At 40.4% G+C, this 20,639-nt stretch overlaps 1 protein-coding gene across 1 annotated transcript in view; it reads left to right on the forward strand.

Annotated features, from left to right (window-relative positions):
* naaladl2 (N-acetylated alpha-linked acidic dipeptidase like 2) overlaps positions 1 to 20,639 on the forward strand; it is an 894,403-nt gene that overhangs the window by 725,594 nt on the left and 148,170 nt on the right. Inside the window, exon 16 of the mRNA XM_074668343.1 lies at positions 16,085 to 16,174. Within this exon, the coding sequence (XP_074524444.1) occupies positions 16,085 to 16,174 (90 nt within the window). The remainder of the gene's footprint in view (positions 1 to 16,084; positions 16,175 to 20,639) is intronic.

A 20,639-nucleotide genomic window follows, 5' to 3' on the forward strand; every position in this document is an offset into this window, starting at 1 on the left:
GGAATGGACATTAGCACAAACAGTTTAGGCCCTGTGTTAGCATTTAGCTTGTGCTCTATCACTCTCCTGTTTATTTTTCTTCTGCTTTTCTGTCCTTTTTCTGTCTTGATAGTTAGGCTCCAGTGTCCACCATCACAGAAATCGTTTTCAGCAGAGAAAACCACATCTTGTTTCTCACTGCTGAACTTTGCCAGCTGGCATTGTGTCATCAGAGGGACTTTTGGTCCATATGCTGTAAATGGATTCCCATCACGGACACTGAGAAGTAAATTTAGGACCAGTTTTTGTGCTGATAATCTCATTTAGATCATGGATTATTAACAGAATGATATATAAAAGTGGGAGTATTTTAGCATCAAAGATCCTTTCACCCAGACAAGTCAACTCATTCAAGTGTTGAGAGAGTATGACAAAGTTTTCATTTAAGATACTACACTTCTAAACAGTCCGTCAAATTTTCAGGTGTCTTAAACATACAAAACAAACTTAAACACAACAAAAGCATGAGTTATAAAAAATCAGTGTCCTTCCAGGAGAATTTTCCTTATGTAAGATGTTAGTGGGTATAGAAGAATGGATTGTTTGAATTATTAAAGTCAGCGCTGTGGATGTATTTCATGCTGATTCTGCAGTCCTCACCTCCCTGTTCTCTAAGCTTTACTTTCATCTGTTGTCACGAGGGCTCTCTGGAGGTTCTGTCTGGCCTATAAACAATTCATTAATGATTTCAAACACCGCTGGCATCACTTTGTCTGAACAATTCCTCAAAGAGCCTTTTTCAGTCTTTTAGGTTATATTTAATGGTGTGAGTTACAGAGTGGATAAATAAACAAGTCTTTGAAGGTGCACTCGCAGCACTTTATGAATCAGGGTGACTCTTGGGTAATAAATTATTTCAGGAAAAACAAAAGGAGTATTCTGGATAGATTAACGTTTGGATCCAAATGGATATTTCTTGATTCCCTCTGCAGTGAGGCATCAGTCATTTTATTTTAAACCAGCATCCAGGTGAAAGCATAAAACCTTTCAGAGGTTTTTTTTTTTTTTTTTTTTTTTCTTTAAAGGTAGAGTCTGCAGGATTGTGCTAAAAAAAAACGTCAGCCCTTACAAGGATTATCATGTTTAATTGTCTCCTTTGCGGCCTCTATACATGTGTCAGTGTCAGTGTCTGCTTCAACCCCGGAGAGTAAGTGTGGTTATGTTAGCCAATCACTGGCTTTCTGCTCAGCAAGTATCTGTCAAATACCACGATTAGCCTGTGCTAACATGCAAAGTCAGGAGCACAGCTCTCGAATCTCACACATGTAGAAACATGATGCCACAGGTGGTTGCTGGGCCAGTAAGCGTGTTCACATAGTCACAGTCTGGGGCTGTGGGTGTGTGCTGCCACTGGTACTGATCAGAGGAAGAGTCCTGTTTAAATGTTGTGTTTACTAACAAGTAACGAAAAATCCCACAGACCCTACCTTTAAAGCAGGGTGTCAAGCTCATTTTCACTGAGGGCCATATCTGCGAAATGGTTGGCCTCAAAGGACAAGATGTAACCGTAAGACAGTATAAAATGTAGCCAAATGTAACTAAATCTAATGTAAAATCAATGCAACTACTGCTTCAAAAATGCACCTTCTGAAAAAGGCTTTGCAGTGTGGGCCATTTCTTCAGCCACAGTAAAGCTAGCTTTCACTGCCGCGTTGCTTTTGGTTGTGGCTTTCTTGAACACATACTGTCCACAGCCCCTAGATCTCAATCCAGTACAGCACCTTTGGGATGTGGGTGTCTGTGTAAGTGTGTCTGTGCTTGGCGGGGGGCTGGGTAAGGGGTATGGGTAAGGGTTGTTTTAGACATGTAAAGCACTTTGCAATACATTTCTTTTGTATGAAAAGTGCTCTATAAGTAAAGTTTGTTTGATTGATTGCTTGCTTGATTGATTGATTGATTGATTGATTGATTGATTGATTGATTGATTGATTGATTGATTGATTGATTGACTGATTGATTGATTGATGAGGTGGAATGGGAGATTCTTATCATGGATGTGCAGCTGACAAATCTGCAACAACTGCGTGATGCTATCATGTCAATATGGAGCAAACTCTCTGAGGAATGTTTCCAGTACCTTGTTGAATCTATGCCACAAAGGATTAAGGCAGTTCTGAAGGCTAAAGGGGGTCCAACCCGGTACTAGCAAGGTGTACCTGATAAAGTGGCCAGTGTATATCAGCCTTTCCATCTTTCTAGAAAAAGCCTTCACTCTGCTTCAACTTTTCTCTCTGGACATTTTGGGATCACTGTTTTATTTCTCAATTCTACTACTTCTGAAAATGGTACTAATGTGAAAACACTGTAATTTGGAGGCGGGATGCTGTCACTTTGCAGGTAGCATAATGGGTAGGTATCATGGGAAATGTATTTTATGTCTATTAGGAGACAATCAGACCTTTTAAGCTCTTGCGGGCCACATAAAATAGCATGGCTGGCCACATTTGTCCCACGAGCTTTGGGTTTGACACATACACTTTTCGGTATATTTGAGTAGAAATGTGGATATTCAGTAACCTCCATAGACTGTAAAATAATGGACGACCGCTTGCTCGGCTTAAAGTGAGGTCACCACAAAAACTGCTCCCCCTGGTGACTGGCTGCAGTATAGGTTTAAAAATCCGGCTTTCCAGCCATTCCAGTTGGGCTGTGGTCAAACTATAAAAAATGATTACACCTCGTAGAAATGTTTCTCACGTCTGATTGTTGTGGTGATTTGAAGATATCATTTGGCTGTCTTGTATGCAAGTTTTCTTTTTTCTGAAAAGTTTCGTTTTCAGTAGTTATACCAGGTTAAATACGAGGCCTTATGTAACGTTTAACAATGATTGACAGCTGCCGTTCTCGTGTATTTTTTGGGGGGGATCATAAAACATGTCGGGAAGTAGAGTCAGGAAGTGATTAGACTCTCAAAAGAAAAAACAAATATTATTTTTGTCACCCAGCTCCACTCAGATTCTCCCAGAATCCCTCATCGTCTCTACTGCACAGACTCTGGCTCCAAACTGCTACAGCGGTGGCGCCTGAGACGACAGTATTTTGGCTTCAAAACTGTACAATGATAAATGGCCTCGAAGCCACGCTGTCCACTCTATATACAGTCTATGGTAACATATATGTTATGTTATGTTATATGTATAACATATATATATGACAATATGCTGTATACTACATAAGACCAGGCTCCTGAGCTCCATGATTAGCATGTCTCTCCAAAGGTGGGTTGACTGCTATTCTCTTTTCCTTTGTTTCCACTGTTTAGTTTCTTTGCCGTCCTGTTGACAATGATATTTCAAAATTTGAGTTGTTGATACACAAGAGTTTTGCAGTGAGAGAACCATGGTATAACATCTCATTTGTCACCACTTTTTGCACTCTTGCACATTTTTTTGTCAATGGTACCATTAGAATTGACTTTTTATTTATTTTTTTTATTTTTTTTCCATTCAATATTTCTGCACAGAAAAATTTCCTGGAAGCAGCTATGCAATTGATTACCACACAGTTTTATCTGCTCAGTAGCTTGTGCTTTAAACACTTGATTATATGTAAAGATTTTAGTCATTGTAAATGATATATGAGAAAGATACACACAAAGCTGAAAAAGCTCTTTTAATGTTTTTTATGCTGTTTAAAAAATGAAATAAAGAGAAGAAACCAGCATGGGTTGGTGGGATGTTTCCTTGAACCGAGGCTCTCTGATGTTGATGATAGGCTTGGGTTCATTGCTTGTTTTGGATCCAAAGAGTTGTGAAGCTTTACCTCTCAGGCTACAAAGGTCTGCATGGAAGAGAAAACAGTCCTATCACGTTCATGGCCATCAAGCTTTAGAGAGATGCCATAGTGAGGTCTACCATGGTCATGTAGTCAGAAGTGTATTTTCACTGTACTTCATGGCCGAAAACACTTCAGCTGAGCTGCCGAGCTGACATGAACACTTCAGTGTTTGTGTCTTTTTATTCTGATGGAAAAACCTACCTTGCAAACCACACCAGGTAAAAGAAAAATAAAATCACTGCACTGTAAAAGATGTCATTTAATAAAATCAATCAAGGTTGTCTGATCAAAGTAAGTTTGAAGAAGAGACTCAAGCAGGAGTGCACATACAAAGTGAACTGCAGTGAACACAGTAACCAAAGAGCAAGAATGGGAGACATCCAGCGGTTATCTCCACAAAGTCAACTGGAGATTTAGTCATGGGTCATGGCAGAGATGTGTGTTGATCTTTATTACCACATGGGAAGTGACGATTCTTTCCACCGATCAACAGACTGCAGTGTTTCTAGCTCCACCTTCTGGTGTTGGATCAGTTTGTCTGGCACCCCAACAGAAGGGTACCAAAAAGTTGGATGGTACAAGTTGGTAATTTGGGAACCTGTCCTGGTTTCAATCAAAGTTAGCATGTGCCACACTGAGGTGAACCAAACTGAACCGCTTGGTGGAAACGGGGCTTTGCATTGGTTCCAGAAACACCTCATGTTTTTGAACTACATTAAAAAACATCACATCCATATTCCTCCACCTGCAGCAGTTTAGAAGTTATGAGGATCATTTGACCGTCCAATCAGAGACACAGCTCAGCTCACGTGACCGGCAGGCTCCCTATAGCTGTTGGAAAAGAAGCTTAAAGCCTCTGTCATATCTAGTATGGCTGCGTCCAACGGCTGGCTTCATTTCGACTGTATCAGGACCAGAAGGGTGACGTTGCTGAGACTATGGGCTCTAATTTCGTGGCGCAGCGCAAGGGGCGCAAGCCTGGTGCACCCCACGCAGTGTTAATTTCTTGCGGCGCACCGCCCATGTGATGCCAATTTGACAATTTGGTAGACCGTCTGCGCAGAGATGGGTATGACTGCGCACCAGGGGGAGGTGTCGGAAGATTCATGTTGGCGCAGTGACAATTTCTTGCCAAAAAAGCGCAGAAAGATCGCCAGCTCCAACCTGGTCTATCCTCGGCACAAAGTGGAGCGCACCCTCTGCAGCTGTAATTTGGTGACAGGCGCACATGTGCGCACATGTCAACAAAGCCTCAGAGGCAGGTTTCCAGAGTGTCAGGCACATTTTAATGCAATAAACAATCACAGCAATCACTATTTAATGTAACCGTCTAACCAGCATATACATTTGTATCTATATTAACTGTCCCATCACATCTGATGTCAGATTAAAGCCGTTTGTCATAATGGAAAGTTAACCTGACGGCAGCTGGAAGTTTGATGCACATCTTACAATTAAACAATAAACAGCCTTAACATCTGATACTGAGTATATATCTGGCTTCTCTCATTTCATTTAATTCAAAGAAAAGAGGGAGAGAAAAGAGGAAGAAAAAAGAGACAAAATAAATGTATGTCACTCAGGATTTACCCGTGATTTCTCATATTTCTCTGTTTTAGTCTTTATTTTTAACATGATCTAAAAAGATGGAGTACATTATTGTAAGGAGGATGAGGTGGAGACACCGGGAGAGTATACAATATATCACCAAAGGTTCTGCTTGGCGATGACAAACCAGGAGTGCAGGTGGATCAAAAGTATTCTGAATGGATAAGCCAGCTGTGTAGCTGTCTCTTCATTTTGTTCTCCTATTAATGACAAAGGAACAGATTAAATCTGTCCTGGGAGCTGGCCCACACGGTGACGCGCTTCGTGTCCTCTGATGCACCCAGCTGTCCATTCTCCTGCTGCAGGGACAGCGGCTCTGACCGTCTCTGCTACCGGGTCTTTCCAGCACACTTTCCGCAGTTGCGGGGATGAGTCAGACCAATCAGACGCTGCACCTCGGCCGCAGCGCATTTAAAGGCGAGGAGAGGCGCTCATTTGATTGGTGAGGACAGCTCGGCTGTGTTAAACCCACTCACGGCTTTTCTCCTCCCTCTCTGCCATTTGCGCTGAGGGAGGCGGGGACGCGCTCCTCTGCGCCTTGACTGCGCCTCTATTGGCACTGCAGGAAACTTGTTAAGTGCGCCGGTCACACCCTGTCCGAGCGGCGAAGGCAGGCGCAGGGCAGGTGCGACTGCGCCTACAAAATTAGAGCCCTTAGTCTGTATTTCATTCAGCCTTTGGAGCAGACACAGAATGAGTGAAGGATTTAGGCTGATCAGCAAGAGGACAAAGGGAGCGTGCAACAACATGTCTTTTTAGAGCGAGAGCATCAGAAAGAGGCTCAGGACGGACAGGCTTCTGGTGAAGTCAGTGATTTCAATACAGGAAGAAACACTGTCTGGTTCTTATAAAACATAATTGTGTGTAGCTATCTGAGCAGGATTAAAAAGAAAGTTTTTAAAGACTTCAGACTTTATTGGTGTTGTATGGTTGTTTTTTGGCCGCATGAGGGATTTCTACACCTGAGAGAAGGTTGATGCAGCACAAGAGGGACATGCAAAGGTGTCACAAACCTGTCTGTAACTGAGGTTAGATAGCTTCTGTTCCATTTGCATCTCCCTTACCTTCATCTTATAAAAAAGAATGCAATCAAAGTCACCTATGAATTAGTCACAACTATGAACTGATGGAAACCACTTCACTCTGAGAAATAATTGCTGTGAAAGCCTGAAAACATCAGGAGGAGCAGTCCCCAGGCTTGCTTTACTTCCTGCACTGCATGAAAATATTGTGTTGTTTTGTTTTTGAGTTTCTAAAAATCTCCATTTTAATCACACCAATAATTTGGTAAAAATCCACAGGAGGTTCTGTGAGAAATGATGTTCAAAAACAGCCCGTAGGAGCAAGGAGAGAATAATCATGGCCCAGCCGGGGTCTGCTCAGTAAAAGATGAAATGAGAGGAAGATAAGCACTACAAAGGCTTTTAAACACAAAGTGAATGGAGGTGTGTTATCTTTGATCCTGGCTATCTCTCTCTTTGTTTCAAGGCTGGAAAGCTTCAAAACCTTTCATCCTGGTCCTGTGAAGTACAGAACAGAGGGCTTGAATTGGCTCGCTGCTTAGCACCAAATATTCATAGCACCAAGTGCCGTCCTGTTACAGGACAGAAAATTAAGCGAGTACATGCCACGGTGTGTTCTGGTACAGTATGTGTGCTTCACTTCATTATTTTTCCCTCATGGCTCAGTTTTTCTCAGAGACAGAATTTCACCCAAATTATCCAAAATCTTTGCACACCTTTGCAAAATCATTTAAATTCTGCTGGTATCTGCATTTAAAGCAGCTCTTAAGTGGTGTCCTGAAATATGTGTTGTGGTGCTTCCTTCTCCTGGAAAAAAAATCTGGTTGCTTCACTTTCTGTCGAAGAGGACTTAAAGTTTTTCGCCATTGGTTTGGCTCATTTCTTGAAACAGAAATTACATTCTCAAAACCCTGAGGTTATCTGGCAAAACAGTCTTATAGTTCAGCACAACACCATAGCTCACTTGCAAAAGCGCACATCTCTCCCAGACCTCTTCACTCATGCTTCAAAGCTAAACTCCATACAAAAAGTCAGAACTATGGAAGTATTTCAGGTGCAAAATGTTTGAGCACCTGTAACATCAAATTTGTAGTTGTGTACATTGAATTTGTATGTGTATCAGTAAATCTGGTTTCCCACACTATGAGTTGTGTACTTGTAAAATAATTTCTTGTATGTGTCGATTTTTTTCTTCCCACAAATACAATAGAAAAATACACATTCACAAAATCATAATTCCAGGTGCACAAATCTTTTTCTACAGGTCACATATTTCAACACTGACACGCTCACATTGTGCAACTATTGTTGCAGCGCACAAGGTGCGAAACATACTTGTGCACCTGCATCGTATGAAGTGAAACTGGGGTGAGAATTTGAATATGTACAAATCTGAATGTGAACTTGTGCAATAAGTATGAGAAATAATCAACCATGAAAATAGCTGTGTCCTCTAACACAAACATAAATGGCTGGAGTGACATATTCTCTGTTTTCTACAAGTGCAAATCAGAAATTGCACTTCCAGTTCAGCTGAGATATTTGGTGCAAAGCTACAAAACGTTCTGCTCTGCTCTGAAATTGACAGACTTTTCGGCCTGTCAGAGAGAAACTGCCCAGCCAATCAGAGGTTTTTATTCAATAGCGATGGGTCAATTGGCTGTGGCACAAACGACTGACCAACCTCGGATTGAATAAAAGCCTCTGATTGGCTGGGCGGTCTCTCTTGGTGCTTTTGCTCAAAATAACCTGGATTGATCAGCATAACACCATGGATCACCTGCAAAAAGCTTGAATCTCTCAGTTCAGTCATGAGTCAAAACCAAATTTCTGTCTCATATCAACAGTCAGTGGCCCCAAAATGCATCATCCCTTTGGTTTTGTGTGAGCACTGCAAGTCAAAATGTTTAGATGCTTTGTCACTATGACAGAGGACCATTGAAACATCCCTCATGTCCATCTCTCAGTCTGAGCCCTGTCTTTCATTGACAAAGGTTATTGTACTTAATTGTTTTAGCTAACAGAATACAATTATTTATAAAACATTCATTATTCACATACATAAAGTAACCTCCCTGCATCAGAGTAAAACGAAAATGTATAAAGCCCAATATACTGTTATATAAACATATAAACAAACAAATAAATACATAAAAAAAAAATAAAATAAAAAAATCAAGGAAAATCATATACAGCCTACTGTGATGTAAATGAAGCTGGAGTTTCACAACTTACACCTCTTCACTGGTCACTGTCCTCAACTTCCCTCTTCTCTCTTTCCAGAGATTTTTATTTACAATTTGTATTTTCACAATCATAGACAGGACCGTCATCTGAACTTCTGACAGGTGTGAAACTTCTTTTTTGAGTTCTAGTTTCACCTGGCTTTTGATTGATCGATTTAGCAAATGTTCCAAGAGATCGGTATTCATGGGGCTCTAATTTCGTAGACCAGGCGCAAACGCAGGAGCAACTGCCCTGCGCCGGCCTTCGCCACACGGTGTCTCCGCCTCATTCTCCTTACAATAATGTACTCCATCTTTTTAGATCACGTTAAAAATAAAGACTAAAACAGAGAAATATGGGAAATCACGGGTAAATCCTGAGTGACATACATTTATTTTGTCTCTTTTTTCTTCGTCTTTTCTCTCCCTCTTTTCTTTGAATTAAATGAAATGAGAGAAGCCAGATATATACTCAGTATCAGATGTTAGTACAGATAAGTTTAGATCAACAAGATGTATTCACTTTGAAACTGTACTAACTGCAGGCTAACTATACTTTGTCATTTGCAAAAATGAACAAAGACATTTTCAATTTGATGAAAATGATCTAATATTCACTTATGTTATGAGCAATCCCCAAGTAGTTTGGAGGTTTTTCCATGTTATTTTGAGAAAGTAATTTCTGTTTCAAGCAATGAGCCAAACCAATAGAGGAAAACTCAAATAAAGTTTAAGTTGTTTCTGGGTTTTGAAAAGGTACAAAGCTTTAAACACATCAAACTAAAACACTTGAGAACAAACACACAACGCCTGGAGCAGTATAGTCTCTTTTTTTAATGATTCTTTGACTTTTTTTTCCATCTTCCAATATGAGGCTGCTCATATTGGAAGATGGTAAAAAAAAAAAAAAAAAAAAGTTTCTCCAGTTTTATTTGGTTTCTTGAACTCTTGAGGTCAGAACACATCTATTGACAAGTGTCTCTATTTCACCACTTTAAAAAAGTCAAAGTATCTTTTTCCCAGTAGACTTGAACCTTTGGCAGTTTATTCCAGAGTTCAGAGACCTCACAGCAAACACTCTGACCTCTTTGGTTTTCCTGGCACTGGTATCAGACAGTAGACCTCTGCCAGAGGATTTTAAGATCCATGTCAGGCTCTTCAAAGAAGTTCGAGACAGAGATGAAGAAAGGGCATGTGGAGCTTTAAAGCAAACCAGTAAACTTTTTCTTGGTGCCTGTGTGGAAAGGTCAAGGTGATGTGATTATGACTTTTGGCTGTCTTTAAAAGCCTGGCAGCTTTGGTACAGTTTGGAGTTCGATGAAGTGATCTCAGAATGAAGGGACAGTAAGAAAATACAGCAGCCAAAAATGTGAGACAGAGCTTTACAGAGCTGAACGTTTTGCCCTTTTCTTTTGCCTCTAAATCCTGATCATGGAACATACAGATGGTCGCTCTGAGCACAACAAACATCAGATGAAGTGAGTCTATTTTCATCTACTTAAAAACTTAAACAGTTGGTTTGTCCACCTTTAGCAGCAGTTACTGCAGCACATGTCTCTGGTATAGCATCAATATATTTCCTGAGACCTTCAACACTAATGTTATCTCATACCTCCTGCATCTGCATGAAGACTTTCCTTTGAATGTTCAACAGATCCGTCACTTCACTTTATCAACTCCCCAAATCTGCTGGATAGGGTAGAAGTCAAGACCCGAGGGGTCCAGTCTACAATTTCAACATTCATTTTCATGTCATGCAAAAGAAAACTAACCTGAATCTGCTTATGATGAATAATTTTATGGTTTACAGAGAATGATAACATAATGATATTTGTATTGGTATCTGATTTCTTTATGGGTGTTTCAAAGGTCAATTTAACCTAAAAAAAAAAAAAAAAATGAAAATAAAATCTTGAACCTCCAGCTATGTAAATAATTTCTGCCATCTCCATATTACTGTCTCTTAATTATGTGGTTATGAACCCAGTGTCTGCAACTATTCTCATTTTTCATTTGCTGATGTTTGACTAGTGATGTTATGTTTTTAACATGCTAGTAGATAGCTTAAAGGATATAAAAAAAGAGCATATATTTGATATTAATCCTCATTATGAGTGTGTTTAGGGTATGATACATGGGGAGAAACAATAATTAAACCCGGAACAAAAGAGGAATGAAATTAAGTATACATCAAAGTAAAGGATTTATGTAAAAAATAAATTAACAGCGTAAAACAAGCTTCGATCAAACAACTAATCCTAACAAAAATAGAGGCTGAACTAATAAAACCATCAGTTAACAAAACAAAGACAAAGTTCGAAAACCTAACGCTGATCACACTTCTTCTGTGGTAATTTGAGGTAAAACAGGGACTCAGGTGCAGAGGAAAATCCATGACACAGAGAAAAAAGATGAAGGCAAAGTTATTTACTTAGCAGTCAAAAAAGTCAGACCAAAACAAACAAATCCAGAAGCCCAAACCAAAAATCCTTAATCCAAACCTCAGCTTTGTGTCATTAAAAATAATGTTTTCTGAAAACTCTGGTCAAGGTGAAGATTTTATAAAACTATAGTTTTGTATTGATGCTGGTAAACAGAGTTATGAGTTCTCAAACATCACAACTGAATGACGGGAGCTCATTCTGATTGGCTGGCATGGGTTTATGACTGAAAAAGTCTGCCAAATATGGGTTTGGCATGCCTCCAGCTGCACTTATCGGCCCTTTTGCCCACTGCATGTGGATAAAAGTATTTTTTTTTTTTTAATGGGGGGAGGGGGGTATTTTTTTAAGAAAATGCACAGTTACATGTGTACAAGGCCTTATACTTGTTAAGCAGCTACAGGTGGCTGTAATACCCTCACCTCCTCCTAAAGAACAAACTTATTCTTCGTTTATCCAATCCAATCCAGATTTATTTGTTAAGCACTTTAAAAAACAACCATATTTAAAGTGCTGTACAGGAGAATGAATAAGATACAAGATAAAAGAATAGACATAAAACATGAATAAAATGAATTTTTCAAAGACAATGAGCAATATAAAAGACATAAAAGAAATTAAAATGAATTAAAACTCAAGGGGAGTTTACACAATCTGAGTGTGTCAAACACACCAAAATTATCCACCATCAAAGTCACCACTGATTCACAAAACTGCTCAACCAAACACATTACTGGATGTAACAGTGTCAACGGCCCTACTAACCTGTGACACACAACCATGTGACAGAACACCATACAAGGTTAAGAGGGAGTGACTCCGAGTCTTTATCTTACAAAGTTGAGAAAAAGTAGAAAAGCACAAATGCTAGGGCTGTGTCTGCAGGAGTATAGCAGGTGTGTTCATGTACAGTGCTGTGCAAATTAATCCTAACCAAATCTGCGACTCCATCTGCAGGAATGCAGCTGAAAACTTGTGTGAAGCTCCGCCGTGCTTCACTATTTCCTGCAGGCGCTCATTGTTGCAGCTCTATCCAGTCCTTCAGAGAACAAACCGCCTTCTGCTCAAACCAGTATTTCAGATTTTGACCTGTAAATCCAGCTCCTCTGGTTTCACTCATCACTAACTGGAGTTGAGCACATTCAGCTTGTCTGTACTCATTGATTTAAGAAATCTCTTGGGTTCAAACTGACTTTTCGTTGATGCTTCATCATGAATAAAACCAGGGTTTGGTTTCATTTTGCTTCTTCTTCATAAAGTCAGTGAAGCTTCTTTTCAGAGATGCAGAGAAAACTCAGCTTGACATCGACAACAGGGGCATATTTGGAGGCAGATGTTGCTCTCAATAATTCACATATGTATTCAGAGGCTTCACACAAAAAGACTTCATCAAACTTTCTGCTTGTTCCTTCTTCCAGTGTGTAAATACGTGAATTATTGAGTATAAACTTCTTTTCCCCATATGGGCTCACACTGGGTTTGCCATATTGACTGCTTGTGATTGTTGATTTGGTGAATTTGAAGATGACAAACCTTTGTCTGATTTTCTCTTTTTTTTTTTTTTTTCTATTTCAATTTTACGTGATTTTCTTTCTGTAGGATGAGTCTGTGTTTCTGTCCAACAGCTTAGACACTCAGCCTTATTTTCCCCACACTGATCCACCCTGATCAAAGACCCATAGAGGCACGTTTTTATGAGCAGTATTGCTTTATACTGAAATCATCCAGAATGAAGGTACCACAGAGTTTACAATTCCGTTTTTATAGGGTCTGATATTTACATTCTGCAAAAAGACGTCAGTCCACCTCACGCATAGGATGGTAGAATGGGAGGTTGCTGATGAAGTAATTACCTACTCATACCATGGTCACTTACAAAAAAAATAAATAAATGTACAATAAATTTTTTAATAGAAAAAATAAACAATTCTGAAATAGTTGTCAGATGCCATATTGGAAACGCTGAACTCTACCCAACATTGTTCAGGCAAGTGTAAGGAAAAAGGATCAAGCTCAGGCAGGTATTGTGCCTTTGTCACTAACAGCTACATTGTGCCTACTTGTGAAAAAAGTCAGCTGTGCCTCTTGAGAAAATTTCGTTATCGTATCTTCTGAACTTTTACATCATAAGAAATGAATTATCGAGACCAAAATCGATTGTACCACACTGTAAACAAGTTTGTAGTAAAAAATGTGCCTTTTTAAATGAGTTTTTTACTTGTTTTGCTGAGTAGCAAAACAAGTAGGATAACTAACAGTAAGCAGGTTTATGCAAATCATAATCATGACAGGGTGAGACACAGTGGGGAAATATCTCAAAGGTTTTCAGCATCTGATGTCCCACCACTGACATTTCAGGTTTTAATATCCATGATGCTTTTGAAGCTTGTTTTTGTTGAGTCCTCATCACATTAAAAGGTCACTGATGAATATTTAACATCATCATTTTAGTTAACTGGAAGCTTTTCCCATAGTCTTTTTATTATTTTGATTTGATATGCATCAGGCCTGCCATCATCAGTCAGGTCAGAGTCTCTGGGCTCTAATGAGGCGCCGGCCTTCCCCACGCAGACAGGGTGTGACCAGCGCACTTTGTGAGTTTCCTGCAGTGCCAAGAGAGGCGCACTGAAGGCGCAGAGAGGCGCAGGGGTGCGCTGCCACGCCTTCCTCCACGCAAATGGCAGAGAGGGAGGAGAAAAGCCGTGAGTGGGCTTAACACAGCAGAGCGCTGCTTTCACCAATCAAATGAGCGCCTCTCCTTGCCTTTAAATGAACTGCAGCCGAGGCAGCCTCTGATTGGTCTGAGTGATCCCCAGCACCGTGGAAGGTGTGCTGGAAAGACCCGGTAGCAGAGACGGTCAGAGCCGCTGTCTCTGCAGCAGGAGAATGGACAGCGGGACACGAAGCGCGTCACCGTGTGGGCCAGCTCCCGGGACAGATGTAATCTGTTCCTTTGTCATTAATAGGAGAACAAAATGAAGAGACAGTTACACAGCTGGCTTATCCATTCAGAATACTTTTGATCCACCTGCACTCCTGGTTTGTCATCACCAAATAGCAGAACCTTTGGTGATATACTGTATACTCTCCCGGTGTCTCCACCTCATCCTCCTTACAATAATGTACTCCATCTTTTTCAATCAAGTTAAAAATAAAGACTAAAACAGAGAAATATGGGAAATCACGGGTAAATCCTGAGTGACATACACTGATTTTGTCTCTTTTTTCTTCGTCTTTTCTCTCCCTCTTTTCTTTGAATTAAATGAAATGAGAGAAGCCAGATATATACTCAGTATCAGATGTTAAGGCTGTTTATTGTTTAATTGTAAGATGTGCATCAAACTTCCAGCTGCCGTCAGGTTAACTTTCCATTATGACAAACGGCTTTAATCTGACATCAGATGTGACGGGACAGTTAATATAGATATAAATGTATATACTGGTTCAGACAGTTACATTAAATAGTGATTGCTGTGATTGTTTATTGCAATAAAATGTGCCTGACACTCTGGAAACCTGCCTCTGAGGATTTGTTGACATGTGCGCACGTGTGCGCCTGTCACCAAATTACAGCTGCGTGGGGTGCGCTCCGCTTTGCGCTGAGGATAGACCAGGTTGGAGCTGGCGAGCTTTCAGCGCACTTTTTCTGCACGAAATTGTCACTGCGCCAACATGAATCTGCTGACACCTCCCCCTGGTGCGCTGTCTACTCCCCCTGGCGCGCAGTCACACCCATCTCTGCGCAGACAGTCTACCAAATTGTCAAATCTGCAGCGCACAGCGGTGCGCAGCACGAAATTAACACTGCGCGGGGTGCGCCAGGCTTGCGCCCCCTGCGCTGCGCCATGAAATTAGAGCCCTATGTGTTTTTGGTTTGAACTGGACCTAATCCTGTTTACCGTGAGACAGTCTGGTCTGGGGGAGAGGTTGGAAAATGGGGCACTAAAAATGCACCGACATACTCACTAAGACACCATCATCAGGCCACATTCTGCTCTTCATCCTGTCTGATACTCTATTATGGAGTGACCAGCAATAATTCTGCAATTTTCTTGAACTTTCCAGGTGGTGTCAGGTGGAGAATTTATGTCATGCTGTTGAAAGAATTCTTTGTGCAAAATCATGCAAGTGACCATGACGGACTAAAGTCAAAGAGGTTTCTGCCTCTTGTTTTCCATCAAAGGAGTAAAATGTAATATATGAGAAATACATCATTTAATAATGAGTTGTGTAATAATAACAACAACACCAGTGTAGGCCCAGCCACAACAGATCTGTAACTTTATCGTTTTGTTCACCAAAGAGACAAAATGTCACCCAACAACCCAGAATGAGAACGCAACACAAGTGTGTGTCTGAAGCTATTAGGATACAAATAAGTTGTCAGATATTTCTAGATTTCTGGGGCACTTTGAGCTGAAATTAAATGTTTAAACCTTTTGATATTATTTTTTGTCTGCTACTTAGTTTGTCTTGGTGCCAAAAAAGGAATAAAAACAAGAACCAAGAACTCTGTACAAAGACAACAACTCCACTTTGAAGTCAAAATGTGAAGCGCTTTAGTCTCAGGACGTTACAAAGAAAGCTGAGGTGGCAATGAGTCAGTTTTTAGTGTGTGAAGGCACAAATATATGACATCCTGTGAGCATGAAGAGCTGAGTGTGTGTTTATGTGACTAGTGCACATGTTTGTGCGTTTCTGACAGCTTGACAAAACTTGCAGGCAGCTCTGTGGTGTAAACAGCACTTTTTGGTTGTTTCCTGTTATAAAACCTTGACTCTTGCACTGTCAGAGTGAAAAAAAAAAGAATGAGAGGAGAAGAAAAGTGAAGACTCAAAGAGTCAGCTTTTGACTGCTCCTGCCTTGATTTGGATTCAGTATTGGGTCTAAAAACTCCAGCTTTCTGACAGGGATTGGGGAGATTTACGCTGCGATACGAGTAAATGACTTTTTTTTCTCTCATCCATCTCAGGCCACCAGTTTCCTGTCAGAAGCCCAGTTTTCTGCTGAGTCACCGGAGACGCTGGACCCACTTTTCAAGTTCCATGAAACCATTGCCAAGGTAGGCCCACCGTCATTTATCTTCTCTGCATGGAGATAAAAATCTCTCATCACAGCGGCTGTCATTTCTCAAATTGAGATAACACTGTGAGAATATTGAAAGCCTGACGCAGGTTTGTACCTGGCTAAAAATAACAGAGACTCTGGGGTGGAGACAGCCTCAAATGTGTGTCACTCAATTAAGTCTGAAGAAAGAGAAAAGTTAGGAAAAGAGGCAGAATATGCGCAAAAACCATTGTACATCATCTAGTCACTGTTTCTTTGTCCACTTTCCTTAATCTGTCAGCTACAAGAGTAAAAAATGTACAGAAACATATAAAGGGAAATAATCAGATAAAAAAGTGAGAAGAGGAAAGTTTGTGTCAGAAATGTGCAATTTAAAAAATGTCCCTGTGACGTAAAGATGCATAATTTCAGGAAAAAAAGGACAAGACAAGCTGAAAAGAGGAGAGTAGTTCTGTTCCAGCCACTGTTTCTTAAGTTTCAGCCTTTTGATTTCATGTTCAGTGTGAAAAAACATCTTTCTGCAAAGTTGATCTTTCCCGTGTATTTGGTGTCAATGCTGACACATTCAGCCAGATATTCAGCCATTAAATCAAAGCTAGATGTGTTTTTAAGTTCATGATGCTGCAGACTGTTTTCTGTTTACCCGGATTTCTTGGACCTTTAAAACTTTACCTGTGTGTAACTGTAAAGCAGTGTCCAGTGATTTATTTAGTTTAGAAAATGTCAACAACTGAGGGAGAGAGCTAAAGTGAATCTAGTGTTTAAAGATGCTTTGAGGAGGATCTGTATTTATTAAACTGCAGCGCCACCTTCTGGCCTGGAGTGTCACGCACACTGTCAAGAAAGAAGTGACTTTCAACCAGGCAGGTGTTTGTTTTGGACCAAATTTTCTTTGCTCAAGTCAACTTTTTACTGGATACAAAATGACAAGGGAAGGTATTTATCAGTACAGTTGTTTGAAACCTGACATCAAGCATAAGTTAGTACTGTATGTCAGTAGCCGCCTATATGTAGAGCTGACAGCCCAGTGCTCAAGGACGTGAACCACTGAATCCTGGTTATGTCCTGCCAGTCATCCACGAAGCAGAGCTAACTTAACCTCACTCTTCATTTTATTGATAGACTCTCAAGTTTGAACAGACCACTGCAGAATAACTGCTGACTGTGGGTTGGAATGAACATTAGCACAAACAGTTTAGCCCTTTTAGCCTTTAGCTTGTGTTCTATCTCTCTCCTGTTTATCTTTCTTGTACTCTTCTGTCCTTTTTCTTTCTGACAGTTAGGCTCCAGTGTCCACCATCACTATAGAATTAATCACAGAAATTGTTTTCAGCAGAGAAAAACACAGATCTCTCTTCTCTCCACCAAACTTCATCCTCTGGCGTGGTGTTTTCAAAGAGATTTAAACATCATTTTAAAATGTGGATTATAATCAGGCTTATATCTAGGAGAGAGACTTTATCAAGATCACTTTAAAACTCTGCACCGCCCTTTAATCAATACAAAATATGTTTCGGTATAACGACAAATACCTTAAAATATAAAGTTTAAGCTTCTGTTGCTGGTAAATTGCAGGCTTTTGTAGTGATTGAAATTATTAAAGGGGACATATCATGCTGATCCCTGATTTAATACTTACATATAATATAATAAATTTGAAAACAAGACCTTACACCCCCTGAATTTTAAAAAAATGACAGTCAGTTAGTCACACAACCGCCACCAAGGGATACACCCACCAAGAGCCGAGTATAAACGTATAAACTATACATGTTATAGTACCGCTTTGACTCACCACACTGAAGCGTCCTGAGATGATCTGTGTCCAGGTGGATTTTCTTCCTCCTGAGCTGCAGAACCGTCCGGGTCTGACTCGGGGTCCAATACAAAAGGACGTATCCTACACTCTGCCATTTTATTAGTGCTATCAATGCCTTACGGTGAAGTTTTGGCAAACAGCAAACTCGCTCGGTCTGCCCCAACCAATATGGCAATTTTGTAAATACTGCTATGCTGCAAAAACTGCCCCCTGGCTCTACCCCCTCTGCCCCTCTGATAGAACTGACCAATCAGAGTACAAAGGGCTGTGACTTTGTGAGGTTACTGGAGGTCATTCTCCAAACAGAGCGTTTCAACGAGATCTTCAGAATGGCCTAAAATGAGGATATTGAGAACGCTATTGTGGGGCAATGAAGGAACTAAATGACTTGTACTGAGGGCAGAAATGCTTTACAGGCATCCTAGTCTGGCATAGTGAAAAGGAGAAACAAGCATGACATGTCCCTTTTAAGAATTATGTTTATAATGTCTGCCATGTTAGTTTGTTTACATGCCAGAACTCCTTGCAGTGAAACCAAAGTCGTAGTTACCTTTCAGGTCGGAACTCAGAGATTTCAACTGGGAAATTTTTGAGTTACAGGTTGCCTGGAACGCAGCATTAGAGACCATAGGTTCAACAAGCAGACAGGTAATACAGCACAATGAGCTCTTCAAGATGGGATAGTTCAAAAGAAAAAGAATTTTAAACTGTAGTGTAGGATTTATGGAGAACCAGTATACAAGAGGGATTTTCAGTTAAGTCCTTTTCATTACTCAAGCTGTAGCCTGTCATTACATTCACAGCAGAAATTGATAATTGTTTCACTTCCAAGCAGCACAATGTTAACCCCCCTGCTCCCCATTTTTTATTTTAATATGTCATGTTAAAAGGAATCATACACTGGTGGAAACTTCTCGCATGTGTCGAACAAACCCACGGCCCACTGCTGTTATTCATTCAGCTCACACAGTGATTGAAATCAGTATAGCCATTAGCCTGGTTAGCATAAAAACACATCCATCTCTTACAGTGGTGACAGTCAGTCTGATGTTTACTTGAGGTCGTACAGACTGTTCTGGAACAATCTCTCCTGTGTCCTATTTCAGTTTTCCTGCAATAAAAAATCTACTTGAATAAAGAAAGGCCTTGAGTCTGACAAAAAGCCAAAGAGATGTCGAGCTTTTTGTCAGCTTTACACATTCAGGGCAGTTTAACAAGACAGTACAAAGTGTTCATGAAAAACAAAGGAGGCAGCTCAGGGTCACAATCAGAAAAAGAAAACAACATCCACCACTTAATGTTCATATCAAAGCCATTATTGTTTCATTTTTCTCCTTTCGACAAAAGCTGGAGCTCATTGGGACTTCTCTGAATGCCATTTGAAAGCTGCCACAAGCTCCAACACTTCAACATAAAAAAATATCAGTTTTCTCTCTCTTTTCTATGCAAAGCACAAGCTCTAAACTAATAATACATTTTATTCATTCATAGAGATTCAAGGAATATGTGGGAAATTACAGTGAAAGCATAGAAACTTCACCATCTTAAAAAAGAAAAAAGAAAAATAACTATTCATTTCAGCGGAGTTGGAGGAGAAAGCACAAGCAGTTTAATTTGGTTGTGCAGGGAGTGTAGGAGAAACAAGTCTGTACATAAGAAGTGATTCGTGAACACGGAGCCATCTGTGCCTTTAGACTGCTGTAGCATTCAGCCTGTGCTGTGTGCCTGTTTGATGTGTGCATGATGCACAGTGTGACTTAAAGTGGATATACATGTATTCCTCTGAGGCTGGGAATGTACTGAAGCACCTGTTCAGTCCAAGCTGAAGCTGCATTTCAGAGCAAAACGATGCTGTTTGAAGGAGTTTTTTATTTTGTTTCTGAGCTTTTGGTCGAGTCTCTGAAGGATTCTTTACAGGGAGTTAAATCATTGTGAAGAATGTTAAAAAAAACTATCCGATTTGTACTGTCCTCGAGCAGGAATGGCCTACTGAGACACATCACACTTGCTTCATGGTTCACCTCCTGGCTGTTTGTCTTGAAATGATTGTGGACAGAACAGTGGTCAGATTGGAAGGGAGTCATTTACTCATTGGCTGCCATGGAAATCTGTAGGTGTCAATCATGTTTTTAAATGTGGTGGTCCGGCAGAACTTGTCCATCAATATAATGTAAACTGGTAATTATGAACTTTAGGCAACACCAGTGCTCTCTATGAGAGATCAGCAAAGATAATGTCAACAGACGACACACCGAAACGTTGCAAGTCAAACAAGTTCAGTGTTGTGATCATGCTAAGAGTCAGCAGAGATCATAGAGAGGGTCGAAGGATGGAGCTTCAGAGACAAAGCCTAAAAAATAATCATGGGTTGTTTCTCAAAATCAGGTTGGAAGCAGGTTTTTTGGTGAACCTTTCCACTGCCGATTAATGCCACTAATTTAGTTAATGCGTGATTAACGGGCACGCGTTCTGTGCATGACCCTCAGCCCAGTTTTGCCAACTTAGCGATTTTGTCACTATTTTTAGCAACTTTCTGGACCCCCCAGCGAGAAAATGAGAGAAAAGCGACTAGAGACAAATCTAGCTTTTTTTGGTGGTAGGAGTCTCCAAGATCATGGGAGATAGAGTTAAAAAAAAAGGG

This window comes from Halichoeres trimaculatus, unplaced genomic scaffold (assembly GCF_033239565.1).
Source record: "Halichoeres trimaculatus isolate MK-OKI-2021-1 unplaced genomic scaffold, fHalTri1.1 fHalTri1_scaffold_4, whole genome shotgun sequence".
Lineage (NCBI taxonomy): Eukaryota > Metazoa > Chordata > Actinopteri > Labriformes > Labridae > Halichoeres > Halichoeres trimaculatus.